The sequence below is a fragment of the Prionailurus viverrinus genome, chromosome D1 (genome assembly GCF_022837055.1).
Source record: "Prionailurus viverrinus isolate Anna chromosome D1, UM_Priviv_1.0, whole genome shotgun sequence".
Taxonomy (NCBI): Eukaryota; Metazoa; Chordata; class Mammalia; order Carnivora; family Felidae; genus Prionailurus; species Prionailurus viverrinus.
Window position 1 is genome coordinate 11550318 of NC_062570.1, and position 26321 is coordinate 11576638.

At 57.0% G+C, this 26321-nt stretch overlaps 2 protein-coding genes across 4 annotated transcripts in view; one reads left to right on the plus strand and one right to left on the minus strand.

Moving 5' to 3' along the window:
* The first annotated feature begins 328 nt into the window (after positions 1-328).
* On the plus strand, positions 329-16937 carry ANKK1 (ankyrin repeat and kinase domain containing 1). 2 transcript variants are annotated; one of them, XM_047877458.1, is made up of 8 exons: positions 330-1075; positions 6389-6683; positions 7840-7991; positions 8208-8257; positions 8869-9024; positions 9716-9834; positions 10397-10433; positions 11595-16937. In XM_047877458.1, exons 1-8 carry the CDS (start codon positions 591-593, stop codon positions 12896-12898), a joined length of 2598 nt encoding a protein of 865 aa, XP_047733414.1. In that variant the 5' UTR covers positions 330-590; the 3' UTR covers positions 12899-16937. The 2 variants fall into 2 exon arrangements, with proteins under 2 accessions (XP_047733415.1, XP_047733414.1); XM_047877459.1 differs by lacking the exon at positions 8869-9024 and having other exon boundaries at positions 329-1075.
* Positions 16938-20181: 3244 nt separating this feature from the next.
* DRD2 (dopamine receptor D2) overlaps positions 20182-26321 on the minus strand; it is a 186561-nt gene continuing 180421 nt past the window's right edge. For both annotated transcript variants that reach the window (XM_047823989.1, XM_047823990.1), the window contains 4 exons: positions 26113-26303; positions 25113-25199; positions 23243-23570; positions 20182-21470 (listed from right to left, as the gene is read on the minus strand). In XM_047823989.1, coding sequence (XP_047679945.1) covers positions 21277-21470; positions 23243-23570; positions 25113-25199; positions 26113-26303 — 800 coding nt within the window. In that variant the 3' untranslated portion in view covers positions 20182-21276. The remainder of the gene's footprint in view (positions 21471-23242; positions 23571-25112; positions 25200-26112; positions 26304-26321) is intronic.

Genomic DNA, 26321 nt, shown 5'->3' on the forward strand with positions numbered 1-26321 from the left:
ACACCGCTCTGAGCTGGTCCCACCTCAGGGATGGGGCCGGGGTCATGCTCCAGCTGTTCCCTGAGCCTCACCCCTGGTCCCTGGCAACAAGCCACCCCAGTAGCTCTGCCAACGCGTCCACCTCCCCATGGTCAACCCTAAATCAAATGCCAATCCCTCTGAAGGCGGGTGCGGAATACAGTGCCAGGAAGAGGAGCTCCCTGCAGACAGACACCCGCCCTCTCACCCCACTGTTCCCGCTGACCCCTCTTTGGTGACGTTTAGCACACCGTGACTGGTTGACAGACAAAACAAAACAAAACAAAACCCAACAATAAAGGCTGCATGAAGCCAGTCAAGCCGAAAGACTCAGACCAGAAAAATCCCCACTACACTTTTTTTCTCCATTCTTGCTGTGGAGGGGTGGGTTCCAGGCCCCCACACCCATCCGCAGAGACCCCTGGCACAGTTTTCAACCCTTCATAAATCCTTGGCACGGGTGAGCGAGAGTAAGTAAATCACCTCCCACTTAGGGCTGGGTAGAAATCAAGTGGGGCCCTCTTCCCTGGCTTCCCCGACACCTTCCTCCCCCGGCACCTCCCCCCAGCCCGATGCGGGAGCTGGGGTCCAAACGGAAGGCTGAGGCTGAGGAACGGTGCTGGCGTGGGGAGGGGCTGGCGGGGGGCGGGGTGTCCCCGGGGAGGGACCCTCTTCCCAGGCCCAGGCCCGGCGCCGCCTGGGGCCTCAGGGCTCGGTTCGGGTGTCCCCGCCCTCGCAGGGCCGGCCCGGCCCCTCCTGGAGCCGGCACCTCCCCATCCGTTCCCACCCCCGGGCCGAGCGGCGGGAGGCCGGGCGCTGAGCCTCCTCGGTGCGGAGAGCGCGCGGCCTGGGGGGGCCCGGCGGCCGCAGACCCCATGGCCGCGGGCGTGGAGCAGCGTCTGGGCAGCCTCGCCGTCTTCACCCGCGACGACTTCGAGGGCGACTGGCGCCGGGTGGCCAGCGGCGGCTTCGGCCAGGTGTTCCGGGTGCGGCACAGGCGCTGGAGGACGGAGTTCGCCGTCAAGTGTGCCCCCTGCCTCCAGCCCGAGGCCTCCAGGTACCTGCCGGCCCCGCCCCTCTTCTTAAAGGGGGTCAACGGAGGCCCCGCGGGCTCCCCAGGGAGGGGTGGCGGGGCTTGGGGCTGAGGCTCGCCGCCCTCTGCGTTTCTAAACTCTGCCCAGTGGCCTGAGCCACCCAGGCACAGCCACTTTGTTTCCATACCTGAACCGCGCCTGGACGGCCAAACCCATCTGTGGAATCCACAGAGGTCAAAGGTGAGCCACAACTGCCCTCCAAAGACACCTTTGTCCCCTCAGACCTCCCAAACTGGTGGGCCTCCTTCCTCCTGGGTGTCAGGGTGGGGATGACGACTTTTGATGGCCCTCTGCCATGCGTACATCCACCCCCGAATTCTCCCAGCAGGCAGGGCTGGGCCTGCTGACAGTCAGTCCGTGGCACTTGGCCCAGGGATCGATGCTCAGTGACCCGTGGAGATGCACGCTCTCCCTTCCCCTGGCCGTCAGTGTGGCCTCTGCCCAGCCAGTGCAGGCAAGGAGGCGTGGGGACTGGACATGGCCCAGCCTTCTGGCCTGAGAGCCTGTCCAGGCCACTTGTTGGCGAGTCAGGCAGGGAAGGCGGCCGTCTCTGACCTTGCTTTTGTTTCTGGCTTCTCCTTGACTCATTGTGTGCACTGTGGCCACACCTGCACATGCCTCCTTTTTCTCCTTACTCCCTCTTTCTCTCTGCTTCCACCCCTCCCAGTCTCCTGCCCACCACATTTGCTTGGACTGGCTGTGTGCTGGTCCCCTGTGCAGCCATGAAGGAGACGCTTAGGATGTGAGGTCTGAGTGTGAGAATCCTGTTGTCCTCCCAAGGCTCCTGGGCCACCAGTTAGAAGGCCTGGAGAGGGGCGTCTCCTAATTTGGATGTTGTGTTCTCTGTGGTCACCAGGCAAGCCCCCAAGACACATCCTCAGGTTGCACCCACTCAAGCCAGCCCCTTCTCTAATTCCTGGGCTTTCCACCTGCTTCGCAAATGTGGGCAAAGTGAGACAGCCCACAACTCGACCCTCTTCCTCCTTCAACACCCTCTTGCTGGCTTTGGAGCACAGTCAGATTTTTCTAGGGCGTGTCCACATCATCTACGGGCTTTGAAGTGAAGGGCAAAAGGAGAGAGATGGGATTCATAAGACTGGGTTGTTAGGCATGGTCAATAACTTTCCCTTTCCAAGTTCTGGGAACTCTCTGGGGGAAAGGGCTAAGGGATTTAATGACGATTCATGCCTGCTGTGTGTGGAGTACTGTCCTAGGAGATCCATGTGGAGTCACTGGATACTTTTTGCACCACTTCATTCCTTCCTTCCCTCAACAAATGCTTCTTGCTCTCCTACTAGGTGTCAGGCACTGTGCCAGACCCTGAGACACAATGATGAGTGCAACAGATAGGGCCTTGTTCTCCTGGAGCTTAGAGCCTGGGGGGACAGAGACATTAACCAAATAACTCTACAGGTAGATGTAAGCGTGCTGTTGTGAGAAAAGCAACAAAGATTTATTGTTCTGTGAGAGCTTATGAGAAGAGTTTGGGATCAGAAAAGGCTTCCCTGAGGAAATTACAGTTGAATTGGAAGAGTGAGGGATGAGTGTGAGTTAAGTAGTTGAAGAGGAAAAAACTTTCCAGGAAGAGGCAGCAGAATGTGCAAAGGGCCTGTGGCAGGAGGGGCATAGCAAGTGAAGGTGGGGGGAAGGGCTGTTGTGGCTGGAGTTGAGAGAGAGGGAGCAGTGGAAAGCCACTGAAGGGTTTGCCGCCAGGCCGGGGGTGTGTGACAGAAAGGAGCTAATAAAATTTGCAGTATGGAGAATGGATTGGAGGAGTAGAGTGGATGCTGGTCCAGTTAGTTGTCACCATTCAGGCAAGAGGCGACTGGAGACCAGCCCTGTGCATAGTGACAGAGGGAAAGACAGGCACGCAGTATTTAGGTAGTAAACATCCACTTGACTTGGTGCTGGGTTGTGTATGGGAGGCAGGATGGGGAAGAGGAATGTCAAGGCTAATCTGATGTCTGGCTTGCCCAGAGGAACAAAGGGTCCAGTAGATGTCTGGTCCCTGAGAGCTGAGTCTGTGTCTGCTCACTGCTCTATCCCCAGAGCCTGGTACATGGCTGGTGTCTGTTGAATGAGGTTGACAATTGATAAAAGGAACATGAAAAGAGGCCCAGGTTTGCAGAAAAAATTCGTGAGTTCAGTTTTGTACAGGTTGAGTTTAAGGTGCCTTTAAACAGCCAACAAGAATTGTCAAGTGGACTTCAGAGTGAAGGGCTGACCTAACAATATGAAAATTCGTGCGTCATTCATTATGATAGGTTGTAACTGAAGCTGGGGCATGAATGATATTCATTCGCTCTAAGCACTAAGTGAGCAAAACAAAGTCCCTGCCCTCATGGAGTTTATAAACTAAGGAAGAAGGAAACTAGGGGAAGATGGAAAATAAGTAAGTAAATAATACATAAACAAATAATTTTTTTCTATAGCACTTACAACCACCTGATATTTTCTTGATTAAAATGCCTAAAGAGACTTGAATAATCTGATCTCCCAAGAAAACATTTGATCTAAAAATATTAATTTGTGGGTTGTGTATGGAGGTGGAGGCATGAGGATTGCCGGAGTTGGAGTAGTATTGCTGTTAATTACTTAATTGATTAATTTTTATTTATTTATTTTGAGAGCGAGAGAGAGAGAGAGAGAGAGAGAGCAAGCAGGGGAGGGGCAGAGAGAGAGAGAGGGAGAGAATCCCAAACAGGCTCCATGCCAATGCAGAGCTGGTCGCGGGGCTTGAACTCACAGACTGTGAGACCATGCCCTGAGCTGAAACCAGGAGTCAGTTGCTTATCTGACTGGGCCCACCCAGGCGCCCGTGGATTGCTATTTAATATAGACTTGAAATCCTTATTCATTAGGTATCATTTGAGTAGAGATTTGAAGCAAAGAAGTAGCAAGCCATGTGGCTGTCTTAGAGCAGAGGGAATAGGAAGTGCAAAGGTCCTGAGGTGGGAACACGCTTACATGGTGGAGGAGGAGCAAGAGGCCCTGATGGCAGAAACAGAAGTGGGGAGAGTCAGCAAGCTATGCCCCGGGGGAGATCTTGCAAAGCTTCCTAGACCTTTGTGAGAACTTTGGCTTTCCTGTGAATGAGAAGAAAGCCAATGGAGGGTCTTGAGCACAGAGGTGACATGCTCTGACTGACATTTTATGAGTATTGCTCTGGCTGCTGGGTTGAGAGTGGATGATAGAGGAAAAGAAAGAAGCAGGGAGGCCAATTAGGAGGCTTGGGCCAAGATGTCACTGGGTAGAGGTGGTGAGAAGGAGTCAGAATGTTGCTCTGTTTTGAGGGTAGAGCTGACAGGATGTGCTGAGGGGCTGGTCGTGGGAAGGGATGAAGAGGGGTAGAGGAGGAGGTCTGATCTTTGAGGGTGGGAGGCTGGAGGCCCCGTTCACTGAGGGGAAGGCAGAGGGAGAGGTGGGTGGCCCGGGAGAACCAGGGTTCTGCTTCAGACACCCTGTGTCCTCTACCACAGGAGATCCCGAGGCTGGGAGACACAGTGTGGAGTGAGAAGTGAAGGTCGGAGACCGGATGGGGGAAGGGGGAGGGATCTGGGGCAATGCGCACACGGCCAAGGAAGTGAATACTTCGAGAAAAAAAGAGGGAGAGACCTGGCTGGTACACCGAGACCCGGAAACTCTGCACAGGCTGTAGCACTGGGCAGAGGTTGGGCTCAGACACCTTGGCATCAGCTGCTCAGAGAAGTATCAAGACCTGGGTCGCCTGGGCGACTCTGCTGGTTAAGCATCCGACTCTCGTTCTCAGCTCAGGTCTTGATCCCAGGGTTGTGAGTTCAAGCCCTGCTTCAAAAAAGAAGAATCGAGACCAGACGCCCAGCGACAGGGGCTGGTGGGGGATGAACCTCAGACACAGCACACGTGGACTGTGTGTCTGGGCTGTCGGGGCAATTGTGCAAGCTGTTGTTCCCATTCCATAGTTAAGAAACTGAGGCCCAGAGAGGTTACTCGCTCAGGGTCATGCAGAGAATAAGCAGTAAAGCTGGGAGTTGAAACCAGTGCAGCGAGATCCCCGGATCCCTTGCTTGCCCCTTTCCACGACCAGTATCTCAGTTTCTGGGAACTCAAAAGGACAAGAGGAGACAGATGATAAGTACAGCAGAGGTGGAGGGGAGGTCTCTGGAACAGAGCAGAGGTGGGGGCGAGAACAGAGGAAACCTGGACCAGCCACCCTGTCCAGATGTGAGGAGGAGCAGGTAGGTCTCCTGGAGGGCAGCAGTCTCTGGCTGGCTTCCCGGGGCCGCCCTGCACGCACATTCCCAGCAGCCTCCGCCTGCAGTGCCCACGCGGCTTTGCAAATACTGGGCTTTTAAAAATGTCATTTCTCCCTAAGCCTCATCCCTGCAATCCCCAGACAATCCCCAACAATTTGCATAGTTACCACTCTGTGGGCGAAAGGAGCGAGAGGGTCCGGCAAATGCTTATTTTGTAAGGCCTTTCCCTTAAGTCTTGACTACCAGTTCGACAAAGACGTATTGTGCTATGCGTGGCAATGTGCTATGGGGGCGGGGGGGGGTGGGGAGCAAGATGAATAATTGCAGTTCACCCATTAGTCGGGGTCCAGAGCAGCCAGTGCAGACCCCGCTTCAGGAGAATGGCTATGGGAGGAGGCACTGTGCGTGCATGCTAGCTGGGAAAGCGGATCACAAAGCACCCCACATGGTGTGATGGAGAGGCGGACAGGGGAGGGGGGGAAGGAGCGAAAGGGAGGGAGAAAAGAAGAGAGACACCTTGAACATGTATATGTTAAAATATGAACAGAGGCCAACTCTGCAAGCTTGGATTACTGATGATTTAATTTTCTTCTTCCTAGTTCTCTGTATTCCCTTGATTTCCTGCGAGGATATATATTATTTTCATAATCAAAATGGCAGCAAATGATATTTTGAAACAGAAGCATCAGGCGTGATGTTGGTCCTCCAGGGGCTTGTGACCTACCGGGGGAGACAAACATATAGACAAGTGGCAGAGTAACCGGCCGGCTTTTTGTGGCCGCCCCTGTAGAACGGACTTGCCCCTAAGCTTGCAGACTCCTTCGCTTTCCTGCTCCGTTGCGGCCGGCCATCTGGACCCCACTCTGTGCATCTCGCTAGGCATCCTTCTAGAACTCACCTTCCTCCTGCACTACCTTGCAAACTCCCGAGGCTTTTCCGGGTCTCCAGAGCCTGGCACTAAGCCTAGTTTGTTGCTCTACTCGTTGCTCTTGGAATTAACGGGTCATCTCCTTGCATCCCTCACGCCCCGCGTGTCCGCAGCCACGATGTGGACTGCCTCGTTGAAGAAGCAGCCAAAATGGAGAAGATCAAGTTTCAGCATATCGTGTCCATCTACGGGGTGTGCAGGCAGCCCCTGGGCATCGTGATGGAGTTTATGGCCAACGGCTCCCTGGAGAAGATGGTGCCCACGCACAGCCTCTCCTGGCTGCTCAAGTTCCGCATCATCCATGAGACCAGTCTGGCCATGAACTTTCTCCACAGCCTTAAGCCACCTCTGCTCCACCTGGACCTCAAACCAGGCAACATCCTCCTGGACAGCAACATGCATGTCAAGGTAAGGGCCCAGTCAACCTCCCTGCCCCCTTTTCACTCCAGAGTCTCCCGCAGGTGAGCAAGATTATCTACCAGCTTGACTAGCCTGCCGAGAGTTTCACATGGCTCCATTCGTGCACAAATACTGAAGGCAGGGATGACACCTAAAACGACGGATGAGCAGTAGAGTTTGGTGCATGGATCTGGGTATCAGGATGCCTGCAATAACCCTCTTTGGACCTCAGTCTTCTGTTTCTACTGTGGGTAGAATATTCCCTGTCCCTCCCATTCTTTGCTTTGGGTGGGGATGTATGTAAACGAGATGATTCCTAAGAAAGGTTATGATGGCCTTCACTTCCTAAAATGTGCCACCCTCTTCTGCCCCAGGACCTTTGCACATTCTGTCCCTATTGCCAGGACCAGTGTTCCCCTCCTCCCTTCTTTATTTAGCAGGCCATGCTCATCTTTCAGCCTTCTGCTTAAACATTACCTCCTCAAGTTTTCCCTGATGGATCCCAACAGGCCCCTGTTACTATATACCCTCATGGTACCTCTGTCTCTTCATAGTGCTAACCCCAATGGTACGTATATAGTCATTTGTGAAACTGTTTCATTAGTGACTATACCTCCCTATTTGAGTAAGGACTTAGAGGAGTAGGAGGCGTGGGGGTCTCAGCTTTCTTATCTGCTGCCTGATCCTTAGTTCGCAGGCTGAGTGGTCAGTGAGCGGTCAGTTGGCATACGAATGGACCAGTGGATAGAATCCATGCTGGGGATAAATATACGGGGTGTATATACTTCCGGGCCCTTGGAACGGAAGCTTACCAAAGACGGCAGCTTTGTCCACAGTCCGTCTGGATCTCAGCCACACCTACTAAGTACTTGCTGTGTGCCAGATACTGCTCTAAGTGCTCTTGGCACATTTCTCCATCTAATGCTTGTCAGAGCACTGTCACTTAAGTGTCCTTGCCATTTCCAGTTCATAGATGAGGAAACTGAGGCTCTGAGAAGGTAAGGAACTTGTCTGAGGCCATCCAGGTCATACGTGGGAGAGGTGCCCAGGCTCTTGACCACTGCCCCGTCCTGGAAAGGGCAGGCTGCAGGAGGGGGAGAGATCAAGGCAGTTTTCTGGAGGCGAGGCTGTGGCTCCGTTATCCCTGCCTGTGGTTCGCCCCCAGATTTCGGACTTCGGCCTATCCAAGTGGATGGAACAGTCGACCCGGATGCAGTACATCGAGAGGTCAGCTCTGCGGGGCACCCTCAGCTACATCCCCCCTGAGATGTTCTTGGAAAGTAACAAGGCCCCAGGGCCCAAGTACGATGTGTACAGGTGAGAGGGGGCTGGGCTCACTCTGGGGGTGGGGGGTGGGTAACTGCTTATCACCACCCTGCCTGACCCGTCCCCCCAGTCCCAAGGGCAGAATGACAGGGCAAGGGGGAGGAAGGATGGAGGGGCACTCTGGATGGCAGCGTGTGGGGCCCACCATGTAGGGCGACCACGGGTGTCTGAGAAAGTCACTGAGGGCACGCTTTGCCCTGTCTGCAGCTTCGGGATTGTTGTCTGGGAGCTCCTCACTCAGAAGAAGCCGTATTCAGGTAGCAGGCGGTGCCGGCACCCTCGGGTGGGGTCCTGGAAGGGGCTGGGAGAGGCCGAGGGCTCACAGGGGAGGGCAGGTGGCAGCTTGGTGTTGGGGAACCACGTGCTCTTTACGGATTCTCGCTCGTACCCTCCTACCTTCCTGCCCTACTTTCCAGAGCTCACGTAACAGTCCAAAGAGGGCATACGTCAGCCCAGACCACGCTTCTGGCTCTAATTCCTTTGCTTCCAAAGTATTCTTTCCTGTCTCTCCTGCCCCCACCGCTGCCACCTAATGCCAGGTACATAGACTGTCAGGAAACCCAAGCAAATTCACAGAACGAAAAGTCAAAGCCTGTAACCAGGCCTCTGGACATCAGAGGCCTCTGGACATCAGAGGCCTGTCCCGTCTTGGCCTGGGAGGTGGCCACAACTGGACCGGAGACCCAATAGCTCAAACTGGAACCTCAAGTTGGCCTGCAACCTAGCTGTTGACTCACAGTGCATTTATGTTGCCCTTGCTGTGTGCACTATTCTGTGGGGATCCTGGGAGCGCCCCTGCCCCTGTACCCTGCCCAGCCACTCTAGCCCCACCTCCCGGCCTGCACACAGCCTGGGCTTCCTCTCACAGGCTTCCACCTGGTGACCATCGTTGTCCAAGTGGCCGCAGGCATGCGGCCCTCCCTGCAGTCTGTCTCTGATACATGGCCAAGCGAGGCCCAGCAGATGGTGAACCTGATGAGGCGCTGTTGGGATCAGGACCCCAAGAAGAGGCCCTCCTTTTCAGGTTCTCGTCCAGCCCAAACTGCTCAAGGGACTAGGGAGCCGGGCAGGGCTGGAGCTTGAGGGGGCCAGGGCTGAGGCTGGAGGGGGCAGGAGAGGAGATGGCTGGAGCCTGGGCCACTCCCAAGGGTTGTGCTTGGCCCTAGGGCACAGTCTTTCTCACAGAGCCGGGAAGGAGGAGGCCAGCTGAGGATGGCGGCCCCGAGTCTCAGGGTGACCGTGCACCCCATGGGAGGTAGACTAGAAAACCCATGCTGGAGGGTCTGGGCCTCACTGTGCTGCTTCTGAGTTTCCCGGTTAGCCTGGTCCTTCCAGGGTACGGCATCCCCATTTGTAAAATGTTCCAGACCGTGAGATCACGGGCCCGGATGACCTGTGAGGATACCCAGCCCTTTAGCGACTGTGCAAACACACGCGTGTGTAACTGTGAGCACCTTAGACATCACCGAGCCCTGCCCGCTTGTTTTATGGAAAAGGACCTACCCTCAGAGGGTCAGTGACGTGACGTGCTAAATGTGGTCCCACGGAGCCTCCGCCGGGACCCAGCTTTCCTGCCTCCCGGTGCGCATGTGTGAATTTGTATGAGTCCAGGAAAGGATGGCTGGGTGGGCAACGGGAATGTTAGGGTGTCTAAAATGGAGAAGGGACGGCTGGCCAGCCCGTTGCTTTTTTTGTCTCTCTCCTTCATGGAGCAGAAATCACAGTGGAGACAGACATGCTGCTGTTCCTGCTGCAGAGTCCCGTGGCAGACCCGGAGAGTGAAGCCCTGGCCAGGAAGGTGTCGGGCAAGCTGTCTCTGCACCGGCCCGGGGACGTGAGTGCTGGGCGTGTCTCTGGCAGGTCCTGGGATGCGTGCATGGGAGCAAATGGGGACTGAGACGCAGCCCACACTGCTGGCCACTCCAGGCAGCCCACTTGGGGACAGATTTTCCTACTTTGCACGGTGGTGGCTGTAGCTCTGAGCCCCTGAGAAGGACATACGGTCTCTCGCGTGTGTGGGTTCATCCGAGCCCTGCCCGGACAGCCTCAGTGTCCTCACTCTGTTCTCCTGTGCCTTCCCTACCATGGAGACCAGCCAGGAGCTAGCAGGGGGCTCCTGGCTGAACCACAGGGCCAGCCACCCTGCACTCCATGTGGCCCAAGAGGAAGTCAAGACCCTGGACCAGGGTCTCTTTCTGGCAGGGTCTCCCCTGCTCAGGACGTTTGTCCAGCTGTTGGTAGGAATGGCATAGGGGGGCTTCCTAGGACAGAGTGGGATGGGAGTCCCCACGGGTGCTGGAGAGGGTCAGAGAGAGGGGAGGGGTGGAGGAGGGTACAGACCAGCACCGCCCCACTCATCTCGTCTGCCCCCCTGTCTTCTGATTCCCTGTCTCCAGGTCAGCAAAGAGGTCAGCCAGGAGCTAACGGACAACGGTGAGTCCAGAGTACCACACTGGACCCAGAGAATTCACAGCGGAGAGGAAAGTGGAATCTCACTACAACCTTTCCCCATCCCGCCTGCCCCTGCTCCTCCACCCCGATTGTCACAAATCAGGAGTTGGTGTATCCCTTTCTTGGCACCCGGCTCCGTGTTCCAGAAATGCACTTGCCCCCAGGGCTTAGGCTATTCTTCCCTTCAGGTCTGTGTTCTTACAAAGCCAGACTCCTCCCTTCCTGGCTTGGAGGTAGAACATCGGTTTTCACTCCTGACTGCGTGTTAGAATTAGCTGGGGCATGAAACCCTGATGCCTGGGCCACCTAGACTGATTAAATCAGAACTTCGGGTGTGGGGGCCGTGGGAAGGGATTTTTGTTACTGTTATTGTTGTTTGCTTGTTTGGGAAATTGTTGCTTTTCTAAAAGTTTTTTCGTTCTTTATTTTGAGAGAGAGAGAGAGACAGGGGCAGAGAGAGGGAGAGAGAGAGAATAAGAGGGGAGAGGTAGGGAGAGAGGGAGAGAGAATCCCAAGCAGGCTCTGCACTGTCAGCACGCAGCCCCACTCGGGGCTCAGTCCCTTGAACCGTGAGATCATGACCTAAGTTGAAATCAGGAGTCGGATGCTTAACCAACTGAGCCACCCGGGTGCCCCCAAAATTGTTGCTTTTAATCCTAACACATTCTGGGTGGAGCAGGAGGAAGCCTTAGTGGCCTCAGGAGGAGACCAGATCATAGAGCCTGTTTTCAACTTGCATTGACTTATTTTGTGCCAAGCCCTCCTCTGAAGGCTCTTACCCACCCACGTTGTCCCCACAATGGTAGTTTGTGTCCCCTTTACGGATCCGGATCTGGAGGCCCGAGGTGGCAGGGAATTGGCAAAAGTCAGGCGGTGCTAAGGGTGGTTTGCCCCCAGGCCTCCATGCCCTTCATGGAGAGGTTTGCCCCCAGGCCTCCCTCTGCCCCGTCCTCACAGGAAGGCCAGCCAGGGTCTGTTCGCTGGGATGAGGACATTGCGTAGAGATCTGTGAAAGCAGGAAAGACTGCCCTCCCTCCCGGAGTCTTTGTGCCTGGATGGCACTTCCAGGAGGCAAGGGGCTGCATGAGATGACCTCTGGACAGGTCAGAGGCCCATTTTTCAACCCTATCTTCCTCCCGGCAGACTGGGGAGACTACCTGAAGCGGGTCCTGCGGCTCTCGGACGGTGAGAACCCCGTCCCAAGCGGTGAGGAGCTGTGCACATACGAGAACAAAGTCTCCCCCCTCCACTTCCTGGTGGTGCAGGGCAGCGTGGAGCAGGTGAGGCTGCTGCTGGCCCACGAGGTCGACGTGGACTGCCAGACGGCCTGCGGCTACACGCCCCTCCTCATCGCCACCCAGGACCAGCAGCCCGAACTCTGCACCCTGCTCCTGGAGCACGGGGCCGATGCCAACCTGGCGGATGAAGACGGCTGGGCCCCCCTGCACTTCGCAGCCCAGAATGGAGACGACCGCACCGCCCGCCTGCTCCTGGACCATGGGGCCCACGTGGACGCCCAGGAGCACGAGGGCTGGACCCCGCTCCACCTGGCCGCACAGAACAACTTTGAAAATGTGGCACGGCTTCTAGTCTCCCGTCAGGCCGACCCCAACCTGCACGAGGCCGAGGGCAAGACCCCTCTCCACGTGGCCGCCTACTTTGGCCACGTCAGCCTGGTCAAGCTGCTGGCAGGCCAGGGGGCTGAGCTGGATGCTCAGCAGAGAAACCTGAGGACGCCGCTGCACCTGGCGGTGGAGCGAGGCAAAGTGAGGGCCATCCAGCACCTGCTGAAGAGCGGGGCGGCTCCCGATGCCCTTGACCGGAGTGGCTACAGCCCACTGCACATGGCGGCCGCCAGGGGGAAGTACCTTATCTGCAAGATGCTGCTCAGGTACGGGGCCAGCCTCCAGCTGCCCACCCAGCAGGGCTGGACGCCCCTCCATCTAGCAGCCTACAAGGGCCACTTGGAGGTCATCCACCTGCTGGCTGAGAGCCACGCAGACCTGGGGGCTCCTGGGGGCATGCAGTGGACGCCCCTGCACCTGGCCACCCGCCACGGGGAGGAGGGGGTGGTGTTAGCACTGCTGCGGTGCGGGGCTGACCCCAATGCCCCCGAGCAGTCGGGCTGGACACCCCTCCACCTGGCTGTCCAGCGGGGCTCCTTCCTGAGCGTCGTCAACCTCCTGGAGCACAACGCCGACGTCCATGCCCGCAACGAGGTGGGCTGGACTCCCGCCCACCTGGCCGCCCTCAAGGGCAACGTGGCCATCCTCAAAGTACTGGTCAAAGCCGGCGCCCAGCTGGATGTCCAGGACGGGGTGGGCTGCACACCCCTGCAGCTGGCCCTCCGGAACCAAAAGCAGAACATCGCTGCCTTCCTGGAGGGCAAGGAGCCCTCACTGGCCGTCCTGGGCGGTGCTGAACCTGGAGCCCAGTCAGAAATGTAGACAACGCGGGGCCTCCTTACCCGTGAGGAAGAAGGGTTGGTGGAGGTGAAGCTGGGCTTCTGGCACGGCCCCTTCCCTGTCCTTGCCACCTGCCCCTGGGGCCTTGAGAGGAAACAGGAGGCTGGTCTCCTCCCGGAGGGAAGGGAAGTACACTGGGGTCGTAGCTGGGAGTTGGCCCTGGCCACCTCTTCCTCCTCCCGAACCTGGACTCAAGCCCCCAAAGTGAATTCCCTCTTCCTTCCCCAGACTCCTGCCATCTTTTGCCACTCGCCCCTGAGCTCCCAGGGGCCCCTGCATCCTGGGAACCCTCTCTGACAGTAAAGGGACGCAAGAGAAGAGGGGCGTGCTCCCTCCTCGATAGTATCTGTGTACTTGGCCCCTGTCCCTGGCAAGACCAGGAGAGCCAGGCACGTGCTTTTCAAAAGGGGCTGTAGCTAAAAGCCGGGAGGAAATCTCTGCCTGCCCTTTACAGCCCCAGCCAGCCCCCTGTTGCCACACAGACCACACCTTCCTGGTGGCCCTGCTTCTGGCTCCTGGGTCTCCCACGTGGTCTCGGGGATGAAAAAGGGCAGCTCCAGCTGCCCATGAGTGTGATACTCTGTGGGTCCCTGGCCTCCCCTACCTCCCCTTTGCCCTGTCTAGTTTTATGGCCAGATTGCAAACCCTGAAGTCGATAGAGCTGGGGATCTGAGTCTCCCCTTTGGAGACGGGCTGACCCGTGGGGCCAGTAGCGTGCGTATGGGGCGTGGTGTGTGTATAAGCTCACCCAGTGGGAGGAGGGGGGGGCCAGAAGTGTAGAGTTGGAGGAGGTGGTGATGGTGAGGGGTGGGTTATTGGGGAAGGGACTTCCCTCCCAGCCACAGCAGCTCAGATAACTGTCCCCTGTGACCATACAATGGCCGCCCATGTGCTGGCCTGGCCCGCCCTACACATTGTGGGGCAGGTTTCGGGGCAGAGCAGGGGCTGCTCACAGTACCCTTGTGTTGATTGGGCCCAGCCTCTGTTTCCTCTCTGGCTCTGCCGGGAATGGCCGGCCTCAGAAAGGTGGGGGGACTTGAGTGGGTAAGAATGGGTGCCCTAAAGTCCTATCCCACTCCTCTCCACCTCTCCGCACTGCTGGAGCAGTTCCTCCAATTTTGATTTAAGGATGTTTTGTAATTGTCAGAGAAAAGGAATCTTCTGCCCCAACCACTGGCCAGCTCCAACCCCCAGCCCCTGGGCAGGCTCACCTCTGTGCGGGGCCAGGTGCATGCGGGGCCATCAGTCAGCAGCCTGCTGTCAGCGTAGGGTGAGAGGCAGAGCAGAGGAGACCTCTTACCCCACATACGTGCTGGCAGTGTTGTGTCTCTGGGCTGTGGCGCCCACCTCCTGGGCCCTAGATGCTTCACCCCATCACGTCACAGCCCGTGGCCGCCACGGAGAGCCCTGAGAGTAGCACTGAGCTGGGATGTGCCCCAGAACAGTAGCTATAAATCAAACCTACGCATTAGAACCTCCTGGGTGAGGTGTGTGGGGGTAGAAGAGCTATTTAAACACTGGCCCTACCCGGTTAAACAAGAATCTCCTGGGTTAAGCTGGAGAGCAGCCAGGGCTGAGAACAAACACCAGGGGGTGTCTCATTTCTCCCTGTGCCCTCTCCTTAGCACCACCATGATGACAGTAATCCGCCGGCAGCCCCCTGGTGGTGGGCTTTTCTGGGCTAGTTGGAGGAGTGGGGACTCCTGAGGACTACCGTAGGCATCACTCGAACGTTCATCTTTCTCCTCCCTGCTCAGCCACCTGGTCCATTCTCCTTGTTCTTCCTGAGGTTGAGCCTTAGGCAAGACTTGTAGCTGAAAATGCCCCCTGGGAGTTCTGTCTTTCCAGAACATGCTAGAGCAGGAAGGGGGAAGGGGAGAGGACTCTATGCTGTTTGCCTTCCCTGTGCACTGAGGTCTGTCTGGCTCCCATGCTAGGATTCTGCATGAGCCAGAGAAGGGGGGGGGGGGCTACCTGTTCAAAGCCAGGTGAGCTCAGATCAATCCCTGGGAATGTCCAGGAGTGAGGCACAGGGGGACAGCAGTGTTGGGACTCTCCTGTTGGAAAGAACTTGAAAGATCCTGAAGAAAGAGAACAGATAATTGATGCCTTTGCATCTGCTGTCCTATAATGGCAGGGATTCCGTGGACATGCGGTCAGGACTACCTCTGGGAGTCATTGCATCTCACCAACCTGATGGTCCCGGGGTCCAGGCTGAGATTCTCAGACCCCTGCTTGGTCTACAACCTGCCTCCAGGAGGTAACAGACGTAGCGGGTTCAGGCCAGCTCTGACCCACAGCCCTCACATTGCCTACCGGCACCTGCTTGCTTTTCAAGTCAACCCAAGCCAGACACATCACACAGTGTCTATGGTGAGTCCCACTGCCACACAGCTGCCTTCTAGAGGTTTTCGTGGGATGTTTAGAATTGGATTTTAGTGAGGCCCTTGAAATTTCCGAGGAGAGAGTCTCCAGCTGGATTTCAAATCCTGTTTGGGGGAGTTTGGGGGGTGGCCAAGGATAGGAACTCCCTAGTTTCCTACTGGGCATCTCTACTTGGAGGTCCTACAGACCCCTTAAAGTCCCAAACTGGGACGTTCCCTCCCCTCCACGAGTCCATTCTTCACTCTCTTCCCCTGTCAGTTTTTGCCTGAACTTTTAACCTGGGAGTCCTTCTAGACTGGTGCTGTCCAACAGCACGCCCTGGGAGGTGGGAAACCCGCATCTGCAACCGGTTGTTAGGATAGGTCCTTCCCCTCTGTGCTACTGAGCGCTTGAAATGTGGCCAGTGCAGCCGAGGGACCAAACATTTGAGTTCAATAAACTTAAGTAGCTCCACATGAGCCTAATAGACAACACAGTCTATAATCTGGCCCCGTCCCTCATCTAGTCAGTTACCAAGCCAAGTGGGTCAATCAGGGAGGACTTTCCAGAAGACACACATGTGGGAGGACACAGCAGAGACGGGGCAGTGCCTAGATGAGGTGGAAGGAGCCGGGGTGCCAGAGGCTGGGGAATGTGAACGAGCAAACAAGCTAGGAGTGCAGACAGCCCAAGAGCAGATGGGGTGGTGAGACCCTGACTCCCACCCTGATTCCGGAGCTTGGACCTTGGGGCAGCTGGGAGAGGCTCTCCCTTTCTGAGCAGAAGAATAAAATCACAACGAACTGTGCATTCCAAAGACCCTTTGGCCGTGCATAGGGTTGGGGAAGGGACACTCTGGTGGGGGAAAACTGCTCTCAAGGGACCAAGAGGACAGTGTTTTTTGTCAGGCCTGCTCAGGAAAATCTGGGAGGTGTGCATGCGCTTTGCTCCTGCAAAGTCCCCCACCCCTCCCCATGCCCAGAGTGGTCTACCTCCCTCCCTGCCTGACCTCTATCCTTCATTCACCTGCAGCATCTGACTTCCACTGCGCATCCAAGGCAGCAGGGAGGCTCTGGGTCTCAGGACAGAAGTCAGGGGTGGAGGCAAGAAAGCCACAAGCAAGTGCAGTGGCCGTGTGGCACTTCCTGTGGATCTGGAGCTGCCATAGCTCCAACCAGGAGTGAAAGGCCTCTCCAGATGCCTCCACATGGGGATTCCCCCCAGCAGCCCTGCTTTATTTGGCAAGTAGCAGAGCTGGGGTGGGAGAGGGGGTGGGAAGCTGTCCTTACCAGGTACCTCTTCTCCCTGCACCGCATAACCCCACAAAGCCAGGGTGGAAGCCACCTCTTCCGGAGATGGTCTGCTCTGTCCCCGCCAGCTTCCCGCTCCCCTGGACTGTCCAGACCCAGGGCCAGGGGCACTGGGTTGGCAGGAGAGGACCCTCAGGCACATGCATGACAAGACTCTGACCTGCAGCCCCCCTAAAAACTACTCCCCTGGGGTGCCTGGGTGGTTTAGTCTGTTACGTGGTTAAGCATCTGACTCTTGATTTCACCTCAGGTCATTATCTCACTGTCACGAGATTGAGACCCGCGCTGGGTTCTGGGTTGAGCGTGGAGCTCGCTTGGGATTCTCTCCCTCCCTCAAAATAAATAAACATTAAAAAAATAAAGATTTTAAGAAATAAAATAAATAAGAACTACTCCCCTGCCCTGCACACACACACACACACACACCCACCCCCACCCCACTCATTAGCTCTGCAGCCCAAAAGGCTACCAGGCTGTTCACAGGCACCGGAGGGCAACCTCCTAAAAGACAGGGGCCCAGATACTTTTTCTTTCCCTCTCTCCCCACCTTTTTAAAAATCATCTCGGGGCGCCTGGGTGGCTTAGTACGTTGAGCATCCGACTTCAGCTCAGGTCATGATCTCAGGGTTTGTGAGTTTGAGCCCCACGTCGGGCTCTGTGCTGACAGCTCTGAGCCTGGAGCCTGCTTCCGATTCTGTGTCTCCCTCTCTCTCTGCCCCACCCCACTCACACTCTGTCTCTCTCTCCTTCAAAAATAAATAAACATTAAATTTTTTTTTTTTTAATCATCCCACACTAGCTTCCTCCAGCTTTGCTCAGGGCTGATCAGGAAACAGAATGGACAGTGTCAGACGTAAATTTGGAACCCTGAATTCAAAGGTCAGCCTGTCATCAAGGCAACGAGTCTCCTTAAGAGAGGCGGCCTAACAGGGGATCCCATGGATGGGGGCCCAGGGTTAGGAAGACAGGAGCACGTGGGGCAAAGCCCACACGGCCCCTGCATAGGATGGGGACTAATGGCCACAAACATAGCCTGGGTCCTGGGGCCCAGGAGGGCAGGGAGGCAGTGGGGCACAGGGCTGGGCCAAGGAAGGGATCCCGGGCAGGTGGACATACTGCCCCCAAGGCGGGCTGGTCGTCAGTGTCCCTGATTGCAGATGACTGACTGCCCGTGTTCTGAGCCCACCAGGGAAGCAGGACAGACGGTCACTTCTTTCGAGGGCCTCTTGCCCCACCATTCAGGCAGTGCTCTATGCCCTCAGCCCTCCTACTCTCACCAGGGCTGCTGCACCCCACATCATTGTCATCTATGGGACCTGTGCCTCCACACCCAGCCAGGGCTCTGTCATGGGTGACACACAGCTTTAACAGCTGTTGCGTGATTGTGGGCCACGGACTCTGCAAGAACAGGGGTCACATCCACCTTTTTGCTGTTGCATACCTAGCACCTTGCTCAGGGCCTGGAGCACAATGGTTGCTCGAGAAAGATCCACGGAGGAAGTCACCGGCTGGGTGGATGGATGGATGGATGGATGAAATGCAGTTTCTCTTGCACTACTGGCCTTCCCATTTTCCATCTCCCCAGCCAGGGGCCACCTGGGACTCCTCCGGAACCCACTAGGGGAAGAGTAAGGGGAGAGGGCCCGAAACTTTGAAAACTTGCAGTCACACAGGGACATCTGAGGGAACATAACACGCAAAGTGCCCGGCTGTGCCTGACCCGGTGCTGGGTGTTGGGGGCGGTCAGACTCCACCTGCTGTAAAGGCAGATAAATGACCCCTTGGTTGAAAGTCATGCTTCGGAGAAAGACAGTCATAGAGACAGAAGCCCAGGGAAGGCGGAGGAGAGAAATCAGAGCACTGCAGCAGTAGTCAGGGCCTCCTGGGAGGGAAGCAGAGCCTGGGCCGCCCCCTTCCACCTCAGAGTTCTCTCGGGTCCCCACGCCCATTCCTCTGTCCCCAAAGAGTTGAGGGGGGAGGGGGCGGAGCCGGCCCTCCCCCTGCCCACTCCAGCTGTCAATCTGCTGTCTGGAAGAAAGACTTGAAGCTTCATGACAACTGTGGGCAACTTTCCTCTGCCCCGCCTCCCGCCCCTGCCTGCCCTCTTGCCCTCTCCTCCCATCAGCGCCCTTTCCAGACTGCTGGGAGCCTAGCTCCCCTCCCTCTCTAGCTACCTGCTGTCCCCTCTTCCTCCCTTCCTTCCTCCCTTCCTCCCTCCCTCCCTTCCTTCCCTTCTGCCCCCCTCTCTCCCTCCTTCCTTCCTTTCTCTCCTTCCTCCCTCCCTCCATCCCTCCCTGCCTTCCTTCCTTCCTTCCCTGTCTCCCTCCTTCCACCCTCTTTTACTCTCTACTCTGTCATCTCTTCCATTCCCACAGCTGAGAAACCTGTGTGACCTTATAGTTTCTAATGATGCAATGAGATTTGAAGCTTCCGTCCAGGGCAAGATCTTTCATAGGCTGAGTGTGCACTGTGTCTGTGTGCATACCTGTGTGTGCATCGGCAGCAGAGAAGTCTCTAGGGTCTCTAACCCCACTGAGGGTCCGACGCCTTCCCCAGGAGGTGGTCACTGGGTTACTGACACCCTCTGAGCTGGACTAGGGGCCCATTTTGCCCAGCTTCTGGGACCTGGGTGCTCCCAGGTACAGGAGCCTCCCCTGGGGCTTAGCAGGTTCAGGGAAAAGATCAAAGTCCATAATTAAATGTTCAGGGCAAGTTAAGTGCTCCAAAGTTTGGTGCTAAAAATATTGTATTTAGCATGCAAATTATGCCCTGACAGCTCCCCGGAGCCTGAGCCCGTGGGAGCCGGCACCTTGTTTGTCATCATCGCTGTTATTCTCAAGGTAGTAAGAATATTCCTCCTTTGCCAGGTTGATTTATATTTCATTTCTTAAAGCCAAATTTCTGTTTTCAGGGCAATGCCAATTTGTGGCCCCAGAGAGCTTGGAGCTGTGACTGATCTGGAGGCCAAGAGGAGGGGGACCACCTAGGTCATGTCACACAGGCCCTCCCTGCCTCCCCAACCTGCTGCAGAGGAAGGGAGTCCTGATGTGAGCCAGAAGTCAGGGCAAGGGGCTGACACAGACACGGACACAGCCGGCAGCTCAAAGGGCACCTTTTCCATGGAGCCTTCTCTGCGTGGTGGGTCATAAGAGCTGAGGTCCTTCAGAGGTGCCAGGACCTGGAGAGGAGGAGGTGGGAAGTGGGGACAGCCTGGCCTTCCTACAGGAGGGATCAGGGGAGCCCTGGGTGTGCTCTGGGATTCCCACTGGGAACTTTCTCCCGTCCCATCTTGGTTGACAGTTGAGGCTCAGGGCCAGCCAGTAGCAGGGCTGAGAGCGTTCAGGTCTCCTGGGCTCAAGGGACGGGGAAGGGGAAAACACAGGCGCACATATCCTCTCCCCAGTCCTCCTGGAGCACCTCCTTCCCCCCCCACCCCACCCCCCCGGTGTCCACCCTGGTGGCTGTGGCCAGGGTCATCCCTTTGTGGGAGGGGGCTGCGGAAGGCTCCCCCAACTCTGATCCCAGCACAGACACCTGCTGCGGAGGACAAAGTTCGGTACCGGTTCCCTTCCACCCGAGGGGCCTCGCATATGACTCTTGTCAAAGTTTTATTAGTTTGGAGCATGTGTGGTGATGTTACAGAATCTGGGACCCAGGGCCCCACCCACAAACTGCAACCTCCCTCCTCCCTCAGGGCAGGGCCAGCCCAGGCTAAGTGGTATTCAGCAGCCCCCTCACCATGGGCTCCTCTAAGGCGGAGAAAGTGGAAGGGGAAGGGGGCAGGAGAGAGGAGAGGCAAAAGGCAAAGGAGAGTGGTTTTGCGACAGAGTGTGGCAGGAGGCAGTCCCCCAGAGAACCAACATCCACCCCGGACCCGGATGCGGCCACAAGCCCACCTTCCCTGCCCTCTCACAGGTTGGCCCAACAGTTGCTAGAGAAGGGACGCACCGAGTCAGTTAGGGGGCAGCAGCATGGGCTTGGGGGACGTTCCGCTCCCTGCAGACCCTTTCAAGCCCAGGGTTCCTGCCCTCAGCAGGTGTGGAAATCACATGGGTTGCTGGAGGCACAGTGGGGTGGGGTGGGGTGGGGTGGGAGCCACTGCTGTGGAAACAGAGGCTCCCATCGGGCAGGAAAGGGAGTGAATGAAGATTTTTGGCTTGGGCTTCTCTGGGGCTCACCCTGTGGTCTGGTATTTACATGGGTCTCCCAGGACTGAGTTTCCTGGAGCCTTGGCAAGAGCTCTGGCTTCCCAGGCATGGGCTTTGTGGGGTGGGAACCGTCCATCCCTCCACACTGCCCGCTCCAGCACAGGCCTACGAAGACCAGGCCAAACCCCACAGAAAGCACAGCCTCTGAGCCCTGCCCCTGTTCCTGGTGACCCCAGAAGCCCAGAGAAAGGTCAGAGAAGGCGGCTGTGTCTTTGGTGCCAAGGGGAGAGGGCCTAGAGGTGGGAGGGGGGGCTCTATGAGCCGCCCCTGAGCCAGGGGTCCAGCCCTTGGGCTGGCACCGTGCCTGGCTCCCCAGCACTACCCTGGCGGAGTGAGGGTGTGCGAGCTCTGAGGGGCGTGGAGTCAAGCTAGAGCCTGCCGGGGACAAAGAGAAGGCCGAGTCCGCCCTGCACCACCCCCATCCATGGCTCCCAGGAACGGAGACCCGGCTGGCCTGGGCAGGGAGGCGGGAAGCGGGTCAGCAATGCAGGATCTTCATGAAGGCCTTGCGGAACTCAATGTTGAAGGTCGTGTAGATGATGGGGTTCACGGCACTGTTGACATAGCCCAGCCACGTGAAGGCGCTGTACAGGACGGGCGGGATGTTGCAATCACAGTGTATATTCAGGATGTGGGTGATGAAGAAGGGCAGCCAGCAGATGATGAACACGCCTGGGGGAGAGGGTGGCAGTCAGGCAGGGAGAGGCTGGGCTGGGAAGGCCCGCACGAAGACAGACCCCGGCCCAGGAGCCCTGCAGGGGAGGCAGGAGGAGGGAGCAGGGGAGGCAGGGGAGTCAGGGGAGGCAGGAGGAGTCTCAGCCTCAGATTCTAGAGCCATCTCTGACACCCGTTTGCAATGAAGGCCACTTTCCTTCCCTCGGCCTCATTTTCCTCACCTGTCAAATGGGTATAATAACACCTACCCCACAGGGAAGGATAGTGGGCTTGAAGACAAATCCACGAGGTTAACATTCTGACACAAGTCAGTAGAGATGGAGATATGTACTCTACTTTCTGGTCATCTCTGAGAAACACATCTTCCTCAGCGACCGGAAGTGGAACATTTGGTCACTGCAGGTTGGGGATGCACCGTTTGGGCCCGAGGGACAAAAGGGAGAGCTAGATACCCATCTCACTTAGGCTCCTGGCATCCCTGTGAGGTGGACGGGAAACCGAGGCTCCCACAGGCCCTGTGATGTACACAAGGCCACCCCGTTCATGAGGGATGAAGTCAAGACCCTCTGAGTTCCAGTCTATTGAGGTCAGTCCCACCAGTGGCCAGGCTCTCCCTATGCCTTCCCCAGCCCTTGGGGGGTACCTCTTCCTAATTGCTGCTTTGGGACGCTGTGACCTAGACTAACCTCCCTCCCGCCTGCTTTGTCCATCTGACTCAGGACCTCGTGCTCTGGCGGGACTCTCGGCATGGTGGCATCATGAGCCCAGAATGCCCCACAAGCACCCCGGGAGTCCCCAGGACTGAAGAGAGACCCCACGGACCAGAGCACCCTCTGTCACCCCCAGCCGCATGATCAAGGCTCTGTCCCTTAACCTGTGGTGACCCTGTGCGTGCATTCATAAAAGCAGGGTAGTAACTCTGGTCCCGCTCACGCCACAGGACTGGCCGGAGGTCAGAGGGGATGGTGGGTCTGGAAGGGTGCCCCGTGATAGCCTGGGTGCTGCAGGGAAGGCACAGTCACATTGGCCCCTCCTGTTCCCAACCAGCCACATCACATCACGTCCAGTCTTGTGTTTTGACTCGCCATCTGGGGTTTTCTAGGAAACTTTTATTTGAAAGCGATGCCTGGCTGACAGAGCCATGCCCTCATTCAGATGGCTCCCCCCTCCAGCCCCCTTTCCTTGTTCACAGCTCTGGTCCCACAGGGTCTTGGTTGAGCTGAAGTGAATTGAATTTCCAGTTCCTTAACAATAGCAACATTACCCAAACCATACTGATAACACATCCCTGTGTATACTGCTTTGCACTTTACAAAATGCTTTCACCTTTGTGTACCATCTGACCACCACAACAGCCTTGAGAAGCAATCTCCTGCTGAGGGGACTCCAGAGAGAGATGGTGACTGGCCCAGGACCATGATGCTCTGGAGGTCACCATGGTTGACTGGCCAAGCTCACTGACTCTGAAGTCAGACTCCCTGAGTTTAAATCATAGGTCTTCCTTGGGCATGTTATATACCCACTCCAGACCTCAGTTTCCCCATGAGTAAAAGGAGCATAATTATAGAATCTACCTAATGGGGTACATCAGTGGGAGTGGCCTGCACCTGAGAAAGTGCTGGTCCTCTGGCCCGCCAGCCATGGTTAGGAAGGGGATGGCAGGTAACAGGACCCATCCTGGTGGGCGGACCCATGGTGATGGTGATGGGTCCTTTCCTCGGTGATGGCTGGACAGAGCCGGGCTGCGGCCGTCGGCCAGCCTGACTCACCGAGAACAATGGCGAGCATCTGGGTGGCTTTCTTCTCCTTCTGCTGGGAGAGCTTCCTGCGGCTCATGGTCTTGAGAGAGGTCCGGGTTTTGCCATTGGGCATGGACTGGATCTCAAAGATCTTGGCAATCTTGGGGTGGTCTTTGGCATGCCCATTCTTCTCTGGTTTGGCGGGGCTGTCGGCCGTGCTGTGGAGGCCGTGGTGGGATGGGTCAGGGAGGGTCAGCTGGTGGTGGCTGGGCGGTATGGGGCTGTACCGGGTCCTCTCGGGGGGGCTGGTGCTGGACAGCATCTCCATCTCTAGTTCCTGGGCTCGGCGGGCAGCCTCCTGCACAGGGGCAGAGAACTCTGGGTAAAGCCAGGCCAGTTCATAGGCATTAGCCACGCAGCCTCACCTGGCCCCACCCGGCCCTGCCCTCTCCTCCTTTAGAGACTCCCGCAAACACCACAGGGTCACTCTGCCGAACACGGGGAGGTCGGGATGGTCTGGGCCCCAGGGCAGTCCCTGCCTGCGGGGTCATCCCCAGCACTTGGCCCCGAGCAATACTTATGCAGCCTCAATAACCCCACAACCATCTGTGAGGGCTTATTACCCCCAGCATTTCTCTCTTATTGACTGAGCAACACTTACTGAGTACCAGTGAGCGCCAGGCACCGAGCTGGCTGCTGGGAATACATTACTGGTTTGGCATCCAGTGCCTGCCTGCAGGAGCTCATGTTCTAACTGCATAGAGGGTACCCCTGTTCTTCCTGCTGGGCTGAATCGAGGGGCCACCAGGCAGACCTGAGACACCCCACCACATTCTCCTTGTAGACTGATCCCCGTGCCAAAGGGCTAATCCCAGGGCTCCCCCCAGTCTTTCCTGCCAAGCTGACCTGGCGGCCTTGGTGGGGATCCACTCATGGCCTCCCAGGTTCCCCAGACCGTGGAGTGCCAGCTTGAACTTCTCAAATGCAGCCTTGCTCTGCACCCGGTGGCGGGGGGGGGGGGGGGGGGGGTGGTGGTGATATAACTCAGCTGCTGCCCCCGTCCCAGTCCTGAATGCCCGTTTGGCACCCATCTCATAAAGGGAGTCCTACCCTTGCCGTGCAAGTGAACAGTGGGGACCCCGCTTCCTGTGGACACCTGACCTGAACTTCGTGTGCGGCTCTGGGTGGGTTCCCTGGCCCAGCTGGGGCTGCGGCACCTGCTGCTGGGACCCTGCTGCTACTTCCTCTGGGCAGAGCCTGGGGTCTGCTGTGCTTCCACGTCTCCAGGCTCTACTTTCGGGCTGCACTGCCCCACCAGCCCCAAGGCTGCTCTGCTCGCTCCCCTACTCACCCCCTCCACGCCCAGCCTCCAGCCCCAGAACCTGCCTGTAGTAAGGAAGCACATGCAAGAGGGAAGAGCAGCAGAGGCGTGGACTTCGGAGTCATGTGGGTTTGGGCCCAAATATGCGCTATCTCACTGTTTCGCCTCGGGTGAGTTACCTACCCTCTCTGAGCCTCTGTTTCCTCTTCCATAAAGTTAAAATCAATAAGCTCAATAAGACTTACCTCTCAGGGTCGCTGTGAGGATTTGATGAGACAGTAGGAACACGGTGGGTGTTCAGTGAATGGTAACAGCCACTCTTCTTATTTGAATTATGTTATTACGGCCAAGTCCTCTCTCCCAACCATTTTCTTGCGCTAGGGGTGCCTATCTGTGCCTTGCAGAATCGAGCCGTCTTGCTGCATGCCTGCTTGTGAGGTGTGCATGGTGAGTCTGGCCTCAGAGGCAAAGTGGGGGAGCCTGGGATGTGCGCTGCCGGTGGGGTTTCTGAGAATCACGGCAGCTGGGTTTCCCTAGGGGCGGAAGGACCTGGCTCTGGTCCCTGACCTGAGCACTTACCACTCTCCTCCTGTTCACTGGGAAACTCCCATTGGACTTGATGATAACGGTGCAGAGTTTCATATCCTCGGGGTGAGTGCAGGTGCCCTGTGGAGTGAGCCAGTACACTGGTCATGATGGGCAGGCAGCTGGGGACAGACACCCGATGTGGGGTGGTCAGGCTGGGCACCGGGGCTCAGAGAAGGGCAGAGGAGGAGTTGGTCCTGTGAGGGGAAAAGGTGGGCAGGACGAGGGACAAACGGGCCCTGACTTTAATGGGGTACCTGTTAAGGGTCTGGCACATGCTAGACATATTCATATCCCTCTCACATTGAATCCTCAAGACCACGCTGAGAGGCTGGCATTATGATTCCCATTTAACAGATGAGGAAACCGAGGCTCAGAGAAGTTAAGCAACCTGCCCAAGGTCACTCAGCAAAAAAGGTGGCAGTGCCAGGCCTTGAACCTGATGTGTCTAACCCCAAGATCCTGGTTCCTTCCAGGCCCACATACTGTCTTCCCATACAGGGAGGGCTGAGCAGAGGGGAGAATTCACAAGACATAAGGGGGAGGCAATGGAAGCAAGGTGGAAGAGAGGAGGAGGAAAGAGCGGGGAGGAAGGAGGAGGTGCACACAGAGGGGAGCACAGGGAGCATGGAAGGTAAAGGGGAGGGAGGGAAGCACAGAGGGAGGAAAGGCAGAGAGAGGGGCCACAGCAAGGAAGGACAAGTGATGGGAAAGGAAGGAGAGGAGAGGGTGCATTCAGACAAGGATCTACAAGCAAAGACTTCTCCCAGATGGTGTCCACCACCTGCCCTGCCTCCATCCGGCTCCTGGAGATTCGGTCATCCCACGGAGGTCCATGCCTTCAGACTGTGCCCTGCCCAGGTCCAGGTCCGTGGAGCCCCCTACAGCCTAAGCCCCGCCCCACTGCACTGCCCTGGGCCTCCACCTGCGCCTGGGCAAGCTCCCTTGATAATGGTGAGGTGTGGGCGTTGGAGGGGGTGGGGGATCTGGGGACCTTGAGCGGGGCCTTCAGGTTGGCCCTAAAAGCCCGGCTGCTGCGCTTCGTGTTGACCCGTTTGCGGCGCCTGCGGAGGACGATGTAGATCTTGATGTAGACCAGCAGGGTGACGATGAAGGGCACGTAGAAGGAGACGATGGAGGAGTACACCACGAACGCGGGGTTGGCGATTATGCACTCGTTCTGGTCTGGGGGGGGAAGGAGAG